At 47.7% G+C, this 12,283-nt stretch overlaps 1 protein-coding gene across 1 annotated transcript; it reads left to right on the top strand.

Moving 5' to 3' along the window:
* The first annotated feature begins 6,854 nt into the window (after positions 1-6,854).
* Positions 6,855-12,060, top strand: LOC123088393 (disease resistance protein RPM1-like). The gene is made up of 3 exons (XM_044510591.1): positions 6,855-6,970; positions 8,866-11,700; positions 12,036-12,060. Exons 1-3 carry the CDS (start codon positions 6,855-6,857, stop codon positions 12,058-12,060), a joined length of 2,976 nt encoding a protein of 991 aa, XP_044366526.1.
* Positions 12,061-12,283: the final 223 nt, after the last annotated feature.

Genomic DNA, 12,283 nt, shown 5'->3' with positions numbered 1-12,283 from the left:
CAAGAAGGCAGGATACCCATGTTCGAACCGTGCATCATAGCAACAGGTCCTCTTCGGCAACCTTTAACTTTTATCAAGAGATAAATTCTTCTTGAAACGGGATTTTAAACCGGATATTGAGAGCTTCAAAGCTTTATGGGAGACATCTTTCCCTTGAACCAGATTTTAAACGGAACCTTCATTTTCAGTAGGAAATTTTCTGATGGTCTTTAAACTCGAATTTGTGAGAGATTAATTCTTTTTGAACCGGAAATTCTTAAACCGGATTTGAGAGCTTCAGAGCTTTGTGGGAGACATCCTTCCCTTGAACCGGATTTTAAACCGGAATCTTCATTTTGAACCGGATATTTTCTGACGGCCTTCAAATTTTCATCAAAATGGTAGTAGCCTCCGGGACCGGGTTATCTTTCCCTCCAACATCCTCGGGTTCTTGAATTCACTGATAACCGGTAACATTTGCTGAGTCATATCATTGTAGCCCCCGAGTCTCAAGGCGACTCGAGGAGTTGACTTGAGATTCTCTATATTTTGATCGTGATATAAACCGGCATAAGTTGTATATCATTGGTGTTGATAGCATGATGTGAATCCACAGAAGGTTGAGGTGATTGTGGCGGGTTATAAATGATCCCGTATGAGCCGTGTCAGCAACTCGGCCAATGGTTCCTTCCAACTGATGATTTGAGTTTAACCAAACTGTAGTGGCAGCAACTTGTGCGCCTGCCCATTGAGCCACCTAGTGCAGACGGCGGTTGATAGTATATGATAATTTGCCTCCATTTTGTTGAAAGAAAACCGGGCTACACAAGCTGTGACTTGCTCATACTCAATAAACAGCCCATGCAGAAAGGTGCGGCCCGGTGTATCGATGTAGACCGGGCCGTATGGGCGGCGACTTGTGCGCGTCCATTCATCGGGTAATATGTTACGGACTATCGCCGGGCGGAATATTGTCAGCCCGTGCTCCATACCCATGGTATAAACCACATTTGTAGTGAATGATTGTCGGGTGAGTCGGCTGCCCGAGCAGACAGATGAGTCGGCCCGGTGTTGTAAGCCGGTACGAACGAGCAAGTTGTCCTCCGCGTTGTAAGACGGCGCGGACGCATGAACCGGCTGCTAGGGCGGACGGGCGAGTCGTCCGTGTTGTTGTAAGGCGGTGCGGACGGGCGAGTCGGCCGGCGCGTTGATGTAAAGCGCACCGTGATACGCATGTCCGTGAAGCTGCGCGGCATAGCCGAACGTGCCTCCGCGGTATAATACCACCCCTTTTTCTTTTAATAACTGTCCTGCATAAAAATATTACAGGCCAGAGTAACTGTTGTCGGATGAATTAACATGTACTGATAAAATACATTGGAAAAATAAAACCTGGTATTTCTTGTCGGATGAACACAGATGCTTGCGCTGGATAATGCATAGTGTTGCTTTTGTTTTTGACAAAAAAATTGATTGGTTCTCTTGTCTTCAGTGAGGTCTCCACGTGACCTTCTCCTCCTCTTTGTTTTTAAACAAGTCCAGAACAATGCACACACGGCCCCTCGAGCAGAGTTTCTCTTTTCCTTCTCAGCTTCTGTTTACTAGTTCATGTACTGCATCTTCCTGACATCCAATGGAATAATACTTGACTGCAGCGGCCTTGCCTTCAGACCACGGCGGCTGTTGAAGCGGAGGCGGAGTGGAGCAGGTATAACCAGCGCGAGGTTGGAAACGTTTCAGAGTTGGCATGCACCCACGACCAAATCCTCCTCCAATTTGTTGCCGAACGTGTTGACGGACCAATGGATGGATCACTCGGGGGTTGACCCTTGCCTGCACACGCGCTTGTTGATCGATCGGATTCGACGGATCACTTTGCGTCGGCGGCGCACATAGCAGAACTCCAAACTCTTGCATGGGCGGCTTATTCGCTATGTGCGACTCAAGGCCACGGGCGTGAGCTTGCGTAAGGGCGGCTCAAAGTGGAGACGACCCGACAATCCGGTGAGGTGAGTTGACGAAACGGCGGCCCAGGGTGCGGCCGCTGATCGCAGCAGAATAGTAGCGGGAGGCGAGGCCGCATGTCAGGACGCGCCCCCGGGGAGGCTGGACTCGTACCCAGCGACAGATAGCAGCAGCGACAATCGAAGACGGGGCCACTTCGGCGAGAAGGAAAACAATAACAGGGCGGTCCGACAGCGCGGCAGTACAAGGTCGAGTCGGAGCAGAGGAGCAGTGGGGCCGGCTTAGCGCGGCAACGATGCGCGTCCGAGGAATCTCACGCCCGTTAATTTTCTCCAACAAGCCGTCCTCGACGTACGGCGCTCGTGATTGGACCTGTTTCACCTGCCAGCTTGACCCGGTGTTGCAATCCTTGTCCAAACATGCATGCTCACGTGAAGCATGACAGGTTGCCTCCTCAAAATCACCTTATGCAATCCGTAACAACGTATAGTCTTGCCTTCCAGCAACAGTAGCATAATTGTTTATTGGAAGTAGTACTACTCCGAGCAACAGTAGCAATTAGATCAATTTATGAAAACGCCTCGTATTTTGACTCTTGTCTCCTCACGCGTGTGTTGATTGACCCCACCCGGCGCGCGACAGCTATAAAAAAATTCCTGTCAGCCTTTGGAGTAGAAACGTGGCAGATAAATCACCTTGTACAGAAGATCTCGTCCCGGACTAGGTGGATTGAAACGAGGCGACGGCGGCATATTGAACCCTAATCTCTCAATCTTCCAACTTGCATCTGCCAACCTGAAAATTAATAATAATTTTGAACATAGACTGATGAACGTGTCAACTCTGTTCAAGGCTGTCTCACGCCGGGTTACCCTGCCCGCTTTCCGTGCAAGCGGTTTTTTCTTTTGACATAACACGAGCTTCACGATCAATGAATGAAATCTCTTCAAGAACTCAATACCACCGTGTGCAGGCCCCACGGTGAGCGCCAACTGTCGTGGAATTGTCACGGCAGATGTTCTAATATGAGGACTTAGTCGTGAGGCCAACGTATCTATGCGGTAGCTTGAAGGGGTTGAGCGAAATCGAGAGACGCAACACAAGACAAGGATTTAGACAGCTTCAGGCCCCGGAAAACATCATCCGGTAAAAACCCTACATGTTGTTTGTGCCTAGGTCTCATTATCATCACGAGGGAGTCGCCGTAAACCGGCTCTTGGTGTCTAGCCCTAGAGATTGTTTCTTCTTCTTGCTCCCTCTTTGGGGAGCCCTGCCCGTCCTTATATAAGTTGAAGGGGCGGGTTACATGTGGAGTCCTATTAGGATTAGGACTAGTCTTCCTTTTATACAAACCGGATACAAGTCCGGGTCTTAACTCTTTGCAAGGTAAATATTGTTCACGTCTTTCCTCTTAAACCGACCCACCATTAATATAAACTGGCCTACTGGGCCTTGGGCCTTGTCATCCGTCCACCGCCCGCCGGGTTACCAGTGAGTCATAATGTTCAGGTAGGTTGCTTGTAAACCGTCTGGTCAGGGCGGGTCACCAGTGAATCGCCAAGTGTCAACCGGGTCTCAAGTAACCGCCAAGTCAGGCCAGGTCATATTTCCGGCCAGTTCATACCGCGGGATATATCCCCGACACATCTTGTTGATGATGATCGAGTAACTGAATACTAGCTTGATTAGCAACTTTTGTGAAGTTTACTTAACTTGTTAAGTTTACGAGCCTCTTCTGGTAATGAGTATCTATTAGTAAGTAGCTATTGTTGATGAGTAATTTTTTTATTAACAAAAAATCATTGTTGGCGTTGGCCAAGGAGGCATGCGAGAGTTAAGATGAGCTCACTGCTGGCGTTTCAGACATGGCACGCGAGTAATACGTATAAGACTGTTGGCGTAGCCTCCAACGCCACCACTATTTCTTAACGATGACGCCATATTGGTGGCGTGGAGCTTGTATGCCAGCGAGGTTATTTTTGGCACGCCATAGCTAGGCTTTTATGCACTACTATTCCAAGCTACATCCATGTCGACATCGAGCTGCTTACACGCTGCAACGTGGGAGGCGAGAGATGCACGCGTCGTGGGGGCAAGATCTGCGCGAGGTTGAAGAAAGCAAGGAGGATAGCATGGGTGGCCCAGTGTCCTACATGTCGCCTAGTGGGTGGCTGGGGCGAAGCGCGCATGGACGTGTCCAGCCAAAAGTTCGGCTGGCCCGTCGCGCCCAAACGTTTCCATTTTTATGGGGCCTGAGTTTGAGTTATGATGATGTCTTTTTCTCTTGCGGATGAGGGTTATGATGTCTACCATTGTGCGCAACAAAAAATGACTGGGTCGAGGCTATCGGGCGCCATGGCATGCCTCCCCTAGCCCCGGCGGTGGGTCGAGGCAAGCAAAAAGCCGTGCCCGTCCACAGCCGTGCCGTCGATGCCATTATGATGGCCGGACGTTCGGCAAACCTTCAATTCAAAGTGGCAGCCGAAATTGAATCGGCGGCTGCAGGGGACAACCATCACTACTCCGCTAAGGTAGGCGGGTGGAGTCACGACAAGGTCGGAGGTGGGCGGGCGGGAGGCGGCGATTTTGGCGAAAGCACTAGCGACGGAGTTGGGTAGCTGTCGGGCGGGCAGAAGCAAACTGAAGGCAGTCGGGCAGTTGGCGCGCGGCCGCCGTTTTACATTTTTTATAGGTGAAGATTTGTATTTTACATCTTCGGGAGGTGGAGATGTAATTTTTTTTTTCATCTACGTCATCTCTTGGAGAGAGATTTTAGGCCTCCGAGATGCAAGAGTTTGCTATTCTTGTATCTCCATCGTATATTGAAGATGCTCTTGGCTGTTATTTTTTGATGGAATTTTCCACCAACCTCAAACATTTGATAGACTTTGATGGCGCAAAATTTCAGAATATTTGGATTTTGTTTGATAACATTTTTTCCAATTTTTGACAAACTCCGGTGTAGTATACTTAGTAGCTACTCCCTCCGTACCGTAATATAAGATATTTTTTTATTCTAGTGTAATGTCAAAAGATGCAGATCCAGCTTTCTCTAGGACCAGCTAAATATTCCCTAAGCGGCTTCGCTAGGCTCCCTCCCCTCGCCTAGGGTTTCCGCGCCGCCGCCGGCGGCTCCCCCGCGCGGAGCCGCCGCCGTGGCCGAAGCCCGCCGTCGCCGCTCGCCTCTCCTGCTCCCCCGCTCCTCGCTCCTCCTCCTCCCGTCCCTGTACCTCCCGCGTCGCCTCCCCGGGCGAGGCGACCGGGGGGCCCCGACGCCGTTCCCCTCCCGCGCGCTCCCAAGCTCCTCCCCCTGCCGCCGCCAACGCGCCGACGGGCCTTGCCCGCGTGGTGCCGGCAGCGGCGGGCCTGCCTGTCCCCGCGCGCGGCCTCCTCTGCTCGGGCGATGGTGGTTGGCGGCGGTGTTCCTCGGCTGGCGGTGGTGCGTCCTGGTGGCGGGGTCCGCGGGGCGCGGGCGTGTCTGATGCGGTGGCGTGGCCGTTGGCCGCGGGGCGCGCGGCGGTGCGGCTAGCCGCCGGCCTTCGCTCCGCCCAGATTTGGGCTCTTCTGGGCTCCAGCTGGGTTGGGGCGGGCCGGCATTCCGGCGTGCGGCGGCGTGGCTCCCTGGCGGTGGTGGCGCAGCGTCGAGGGATGCGGGTGGTGGCGGCTTCGTCGGCCGAGGTGCTGCAGCGTGGCGGCAGGGGTTGTCCGGATCTCTGGGGTCCGGCCGGGCCTGTGCGGGCCTGGTAAGCTCCTGTCGTCACGTCCGGTCGGCTCCGCGTCGGCGGTGGTGGTAGTCCCCTCCCATCGGCTGAGTTGCGGCTTCCCCCGAGCCCGTTGGCCCCTCGTCCCTCCTCCAGGTCTCGTGTCGGTGGCTCAGCGAGACGGCGTTGATGGTTCAGTGACTGTGGTAGCACATGTTGGTGGGCGGCAGTTCTGGTGGAGCGCTTCCGATCGTCCGGGGTGGTGGTGGTTGTTTGGGTTGGGAGAAATCCCTGGTGGCTTGTCCATCACCGACGTGGTGACGCCTGCGGGCGCCGCCGGACCTTCCTGAAGGGCGTCGGATCTGCCCCTTCCCCACTGCCCTCTGCGTACCGGGGGAAACCCTTGGACTTGTCTGGGCAGCAGCGTCGTCGTCGTCGCATTCCTTCCTGAAGGTGCTGCTCGGTACGCGACGCATCGGAGTGCTAGGAGCGCGGTGGTATTTCTCCGGTGGGTGCAGCGGTTGCTGGCCATCTTTGTTTCGTCAACCTGCCATTGTCGGCATTTGTTTCTTTTTCTTTTCTTTTGGGCGTGCTTGTGCTGCTTTCGCCCCAGCACCTATCGTGGATTGTATCGGATGGTTTCTTTGTAATACAAAGCGGGGGAAACCCTTTTTCTTGTAATGTCAAAAAAGATCTTACACTATGACAGAGGAGGGAGTGCTATTTTCCGGACTCTTATCCAATCGCTCTGCCTCGTTCTCTCTCTCTCTCTCTCTCTGTGCAGACCCCATCTGCGACAGTGACTTCAATGATGCGCACAGGATGTGCGGACATAGCAATGTTATGGGAGTTTCCTTTCGTCAAGGTAGAGGAGGATGACGTAGTTGTTGGCCAGGACAAGAAGGTCGAGCAGGGCCAACATCGTATCCGAGGCCTTGGCCACCTCACAGCTCTCGTGCCCTCCATCATCTCCTAGCTGTTATGCTTTGGCTATTTGGTAGTATATGCTACTGTAGTAGCTACTGAAGGCCACATTCGACATCGCTTTAATCGCCTACATAAATTTAGTGGAGGCAGGCTGTACGCTCTATAAAAGAAACAGAAAGAGTACCGCGGGGCTGCAACCTACGTACTTAAGTGGAAGTCCTCAACACAGCCAGCCATCGTGAACTTTCAACTCTGTTGTTAGAGGGTCGCAGGCGGTTGGAGATGGGGGAGACGGTGGTTAGCATGGCTAGGTTAATGCTGAGAGGCGCCATCACCGTGGCCACCTCTGCCGCCGCCGCCGAGGTGGGCCTCCTCCTCGGCGTCAGAAAGGATATCTGGTATGTAGTTCTCCCTCCGTTTCATTATATAGTGCGTATATTTTTTTGAAAAGTCAAACTATGTAAACTTTGACTAAGATTATAGAGGAGAATATGTACGTTTAGAATATCAGACACATATCATTAGATAGATCATGAGGCATATTTTCATACTATATATATATTTGGTTTTGTAGATCTTGATAATATTTCCTACAAACTTGGTCAAAGTTGACGAAGTTTGACTTTCAGAGAAAGCTATACGCACTACATTATAGAAGAAAGGGACACTAGTAGAAAAACGACCTTACGTGAGACACATTAGTCCCGGTTTGATTTTGGCCCGGTACTAATGTTACCATTAGTCCCGGTTCGAACGGCTATACATTAGTCCCAGTTCGTGTTGAACCTTCAGTACCGGTTCGTGCCACGAACCGGTACTAAAGGGGTGGTGATAGGCTGGCGTCAGGCCGGGGCCCCACGAGCCCCTTTAGTCCCGGTTTGTGACACAAACCGGGAGTAAAGGCCTAACCTATAGTCCCGGTTGGAGACACAAATCGGGACTAAAGGGTCCAAACTCTACCCCCCCCCCCCCCCCCCGGGTATCGCGTTTTCAGTTTTGAAAAAAATAAACAAAAGAAAATGATAAAGACTTCAAAAATTAAAATCCTTCAAGATGTAGTTATGTTATTACATCTAGTAGTTAGGGAAATTTAGAAATATAATTTTTGACATGTTTTGCAAAAAAGTGTTATGAAAAAGTAAAACAACTATATCTTTTGCATACGATGTCAAAAAAAACATATAATATATCAAAATGTTCAGCACGAAAATCCGCTTGCAAATTTTTAGAATCCTCAAATTTTTAAAGGAAAAAAGATTATGCTCAAATTTCAGTTTTTTGAAATTTTGGTTAAATCTGGTCAAACTACTTATTCAAGAAATATTAGTGTTACTAAATAATTATTTCTAGAATATTAGTGTTACTAAATAATTATTTCAATTTTCTTTAATTTTGGTCAAATCTGGTAAACTTTGGTCACACTATGGTCAAACTATGGTCAAACTACTTATTCAAGAAATATTAGTGTTACTAAATAATTATTGTATTTTAAAATAATATTTTAAAATTCAAACAATGAAACTTGTGACTTCATACTCAAGCTAAACTCCCGAGGGTTAATAGGATTGACAACTTACTATTGTCAGAAAAACAACAAGTGCTGACTTGGAAACTAGGGGAATAGAACTCGAAAGTTAAGCGTGCTCAAACTGGAATAGTGAGAGGATGGGTGACCGGCCGGGAAGTTAGACGATTTGGAATGAGTGGTGTACACTTCAGCAATTATGAGGGGTCATTAGAGACTAAATCGTCAAATAATTCAGAAAATTGAAATTCAAAAAATTAATATTTTTTTCCAAAAAAATCAAAAAACATTCTTTAGTCCCGGTTGGTGTTACCAACTGGTACTAAAGGCCCCCCAGACCATGGCGCGGGCTCGTGCCATGTGGTGGGGCTTTGGCCCCGGTTCGTGTTGAACCGGGACTAAAGGGGGGGGTACCTTTAGTTCCCACCCTTTAGTGCCGGTTCCAGAACCGGGACTAAAGGTCCTTACGAACCGGGACTAAAAGTCGTTTTTCTACTAGTGGGAGTATGTGTTAATTTGCATCGACTCTATATGGTTCTTATTTTGTTCACGTCAATCAAGATATCATCTATTTTATTTTATTTTACCAATAGTGATATCTTGCGCTCAAAAACATTCCAGGCCAATTGGTCGAAATTAATGACTAAACAGCCATGTTAGCTACCTTGATATGAGTGAACTCGGAGATTCACTGCTCCACTCTGCATTAGTTGTCGAATGACATGAGTTAGGCTAGCTCTCATTTTCCTTCTAACATTGCTTTCATAGGTTCATCAAAGATGAGCTCGAGACGATGCAAGCATTCCTCGAGGTAGCTGAAACAATAAAGAAGAAAGATGTGTTACTAAAGGTGTGGGCAAAACAAGTAAGGGATCTTTCATACAATATTGAAGATTGCCCCACTGAGTTCATGGTGCACGTGGGAAGCCAAAGCTTCTTACGTCGACTCATGAAGCTCAAAGATCGCCATCGGATAGCCATACAAATTCGTGATCTGAAAATAAGAGTTGAAGAAGTAAGCATCAGGAACACACGCTACAACTTGATAAGAACAGATGTGTCTGGTGACATTGATGAAGTAAATTCCCACATGGAAGATCTTCGCAATCTCTCGGCTAGCAACATTGATGAAGCAGAGCTTGTTGGCTTTTCCAAGCCTAAGGGGGAGTTGATTAAGTTGTTGGATGTCAACACTAAAGATGGTGTTGCCAAGGTGGTATTTGTTGTTGGCATGGGTGGTTTAGGAAAGACTACTCTTGCAAGAAAGACATATGAAAGCAAGGAAGCTATTTTCAATAATTTTCCTTCCCGTGCTTGGATCACAGTCTCGCAGACGTTTTCCAAGATAGAGATGCTCAAAGATATGATCACTCAACTTTTTGGAATTGAAGAATTGAAACGACGGTTGAAGGAACTTGAGGGGAAGATAGTGCAAGTAGATGATCTGACCAGCTACCTCAAGGTAATGCTACAGGATAAGAGGTACTTTATTGTTCTTGATGACTTGTGGTCCATCGATGCGTGGAGGTTGATAAAAGATATTGCTATTCCTAGTACTAACATCAAAGGCAGTCGGATAATAGTAACAACACGCGACATTGGCCTAGCTCGGGAGTGTACTTTTGAGTCGCTTATTTACCACCTTAAGCCCCTACACATAGAAGAAGCCACAAATCTGCTACTCAGAAAGACAGGGAGATCGCACAACGACATAGATAATGATGAGAACATGAGGATCATGGTTTATAAAATAGTAAAAAAGTGTGGTTGTTTACCGCTAGCTATACTCACCATAGGAGGCATGCTTTGTACCAAAGTGGTAGAAATGTGGGAAAGCATATATAAGCAAATCCCAACAGAGCTTGAGAGTAACCCAAGCCTTGAAGGAATGCGGAGGATGGTTACGCTGAGTTACAACCACTTGCCATCCCATCTTAAATCATGCTTTTTATACTTGAGCATCTTTCCTGAGGATTTTGAAATAAAGAGAAGACGTTTGGTCGATAGATGGATAGCAGAGGGGTTTGTTCGACCTAAAGGTGGAGTGAATATTGAGGATGTTGGAATACATTATTTCACCGAGCTAATCAACCGAAGCATGATTCAACCGTCAAGAGTAAACATAGAAGGAGTCGTTAAGAGTTGTCGGGTCCATGACATCATTCGTGATGTCATAGTCTCGATTGCTAGAGATGAAAGCTTTGTGCACCATGCAGGAGATAGTGAGACCGGTGTAGTAGATGGGAACTTCCGTCATGTAGCATACCATGATAGCCAGTGCCAAAGTATTGTCATGGATTGGAGCCATGTTCGTTCATTAACATTGTTTGAAGGAACAACCATGGAGCCCTCACATTCAGTGTGTTCAACAAACATGAGGATGCTTAGAACCTTGGATCTAAATAATACACGGTTTAGAATTAGACAAAAAGATATCGACAACATTGGGTTGTTGTGCCATTTGAAATATGTAGATTTTAATGGACCTTCAAATATATGTTCACTTCCAAAGTCTATAAGGAAATTACGAGGACTACAGAACTTGGACATTAGAAACAGTTATATAGCAGCACTACCAACTGAGATCAGTGAACTCCATAGTCTCCGCAGCCTTCGCTGTAGCAAACGGGCTTCAGACAGCTTTTTTGACTGTCTGATGCACGCTGGCCTACGTATGGCATACTCTAGCCGGTGGTCCGAGGCAAATGGTGTAGGGGTTCCAAGAGGAATCTGTAAATTAAAGGAGCTACAGATACTTGAGGCGGTTGACATCAAACAAACCAGCAAGAAAGCAGTCAAAGAGTTGGGGGAGCTTATTCAGCTAAGGAAACTGAGTGTGGTAGGTAAAGGAAGGTTTCCCCAGCAAAACCTCAAGATACTTTATCTCAGTGCTTCCATAGAGAAGCTCTCTTCCCTGCGCTCTCTTAGTCTGGATGTTGACCTTGATGGATCACTCGAGTGGTTGCATAATGTTTCCTCCCCTCCTTCCCTGCTAAAGAAGTTAACGTTGGCTGGAGAACTTGGAGGGAAGATGCCCGAGTGGGTTGGAAGTCTGAAGCATTTGGTGAACATTCACTTGGGGTGGAGCTACCTAAAGGAAAATCAACTCACGGAAGGGCTAGAAAAGCTGCCGAAGCTCATGCTCCTCGGTTTACATAATTGTGCTCATGATGGGAAGAAGCTAGTGTTCAGAGCAGAAGGATTTCTAAATCTCAGGCAACTTAGTATTGATCGTCTGTATGACCTGAGGGAGTTAATATTCCAGAAGGGTGCATTGCCCCAAATGGAAAGGATAGAATTCAGTTATGTCGAGTTGACGTCAGGGATTATTGGTATCAACCACCTGCCAAAGCTCAAGGAGATTTCACTTGATTACAGAGGCAGAGTGGCGAAGCTTGGTGCGCTGCAAGCTGAAGTGGACGTACACCCCAACCATCCTGTGCTGCAACTAAACAAAGACCACAGCGAGCATGACTTGGGGGACGTCGTCCAAGGATCTGATGATGCAGAAGCAGAGGAGGAACCATCTACTGATAGTGAACCATCCCTTTATCCTGAGCCTGCAGCAGTTGGAGAAAGCTCCTCACAGGTGACGAACCTCAGGTCAACAAATTTCTTCTTCTCTTTTATTTAAAAATAGCATCAGTTATCAACTGAGATGTTCGATATACACCGATCACAATATCTCTCTCTCATTTTGTCTCTAACAGCCAAGACCATGACAAAGGAGATGACGATTTCCTCTCTTGCATTTCTGAGGACGAAGATGCTAGCTGATCATCTGTCCTTGCTGTCTGATCGTCACTTTCGCTGGTACCCCTCTGTTCGCTTCTTTACATCTAACTTCTCGCACCATTTGCTTGATTTGTAGAAATATAAGTTATCACATCCATGTCTTGTGTGCAGATCACCTTCTGCTCTCTGTATTTTCTTTTCAGTTCCCGGAAAGAAATCCTTCTATAAGCACTCATATTATTAACTGTAGTACAGATAATACAATTAGTACTATTATAAAACTGGGTTCTGTCAGAACTCTCATGTTTTGTATTTATAAAATGAAGAAGTCTTCTTCTCTTACTAAACTTAGCAGAACACTATGGTACATGGTCTACATATACTTGCATTTCTGATATTGCTGCATGGTCTACATATACTTGCATTTCTGATATTGTTGTCCGCCTGCGAA

This window comes from Triticum aestivum, chromosome 4A (assembly GCF_018294505.1).
Source record: "Triticum aestivum cultivar Chinese Spring chromosome 4A, IWGSC CS RefSeq v2.1, whole genome shotgun sequence".
NCBI classification, from domain to species: Eukaryota; Viridiplantae; Streptophyta; class Magnoliopsida; order Poales; family Poaceae; genus Triticum; species Triticum aestivum.
This window is presented reverse-complemented; position numbering and strand designations above follow the sequence as displayed.

Bases quoted from the DNA above. Each gene is read 5' to 3' on its own strand.
- LOC123088393 (XM_044510591.1), top strand. From the start codon at position 6,855: ATGGGGGAGACGGTGGTTAGCATGGCTAGGTTAATGCTGAGAGGCGCC. The intron at 6,971-8,865 runs GTATGTAGTTCT...TTGCTTTCATAG, and splicing joins GGCGTCAGAAAGGATATCTG to GTTCATCAAAGATGAGCTCG. The intron at 11,701-12,035 runs GTCAACAAATTT...TTTTCTTTTCAG, and splicing joins TCACAGGTGACGAACCTCAG to TTCCCGGAAAGAAATCCTTC.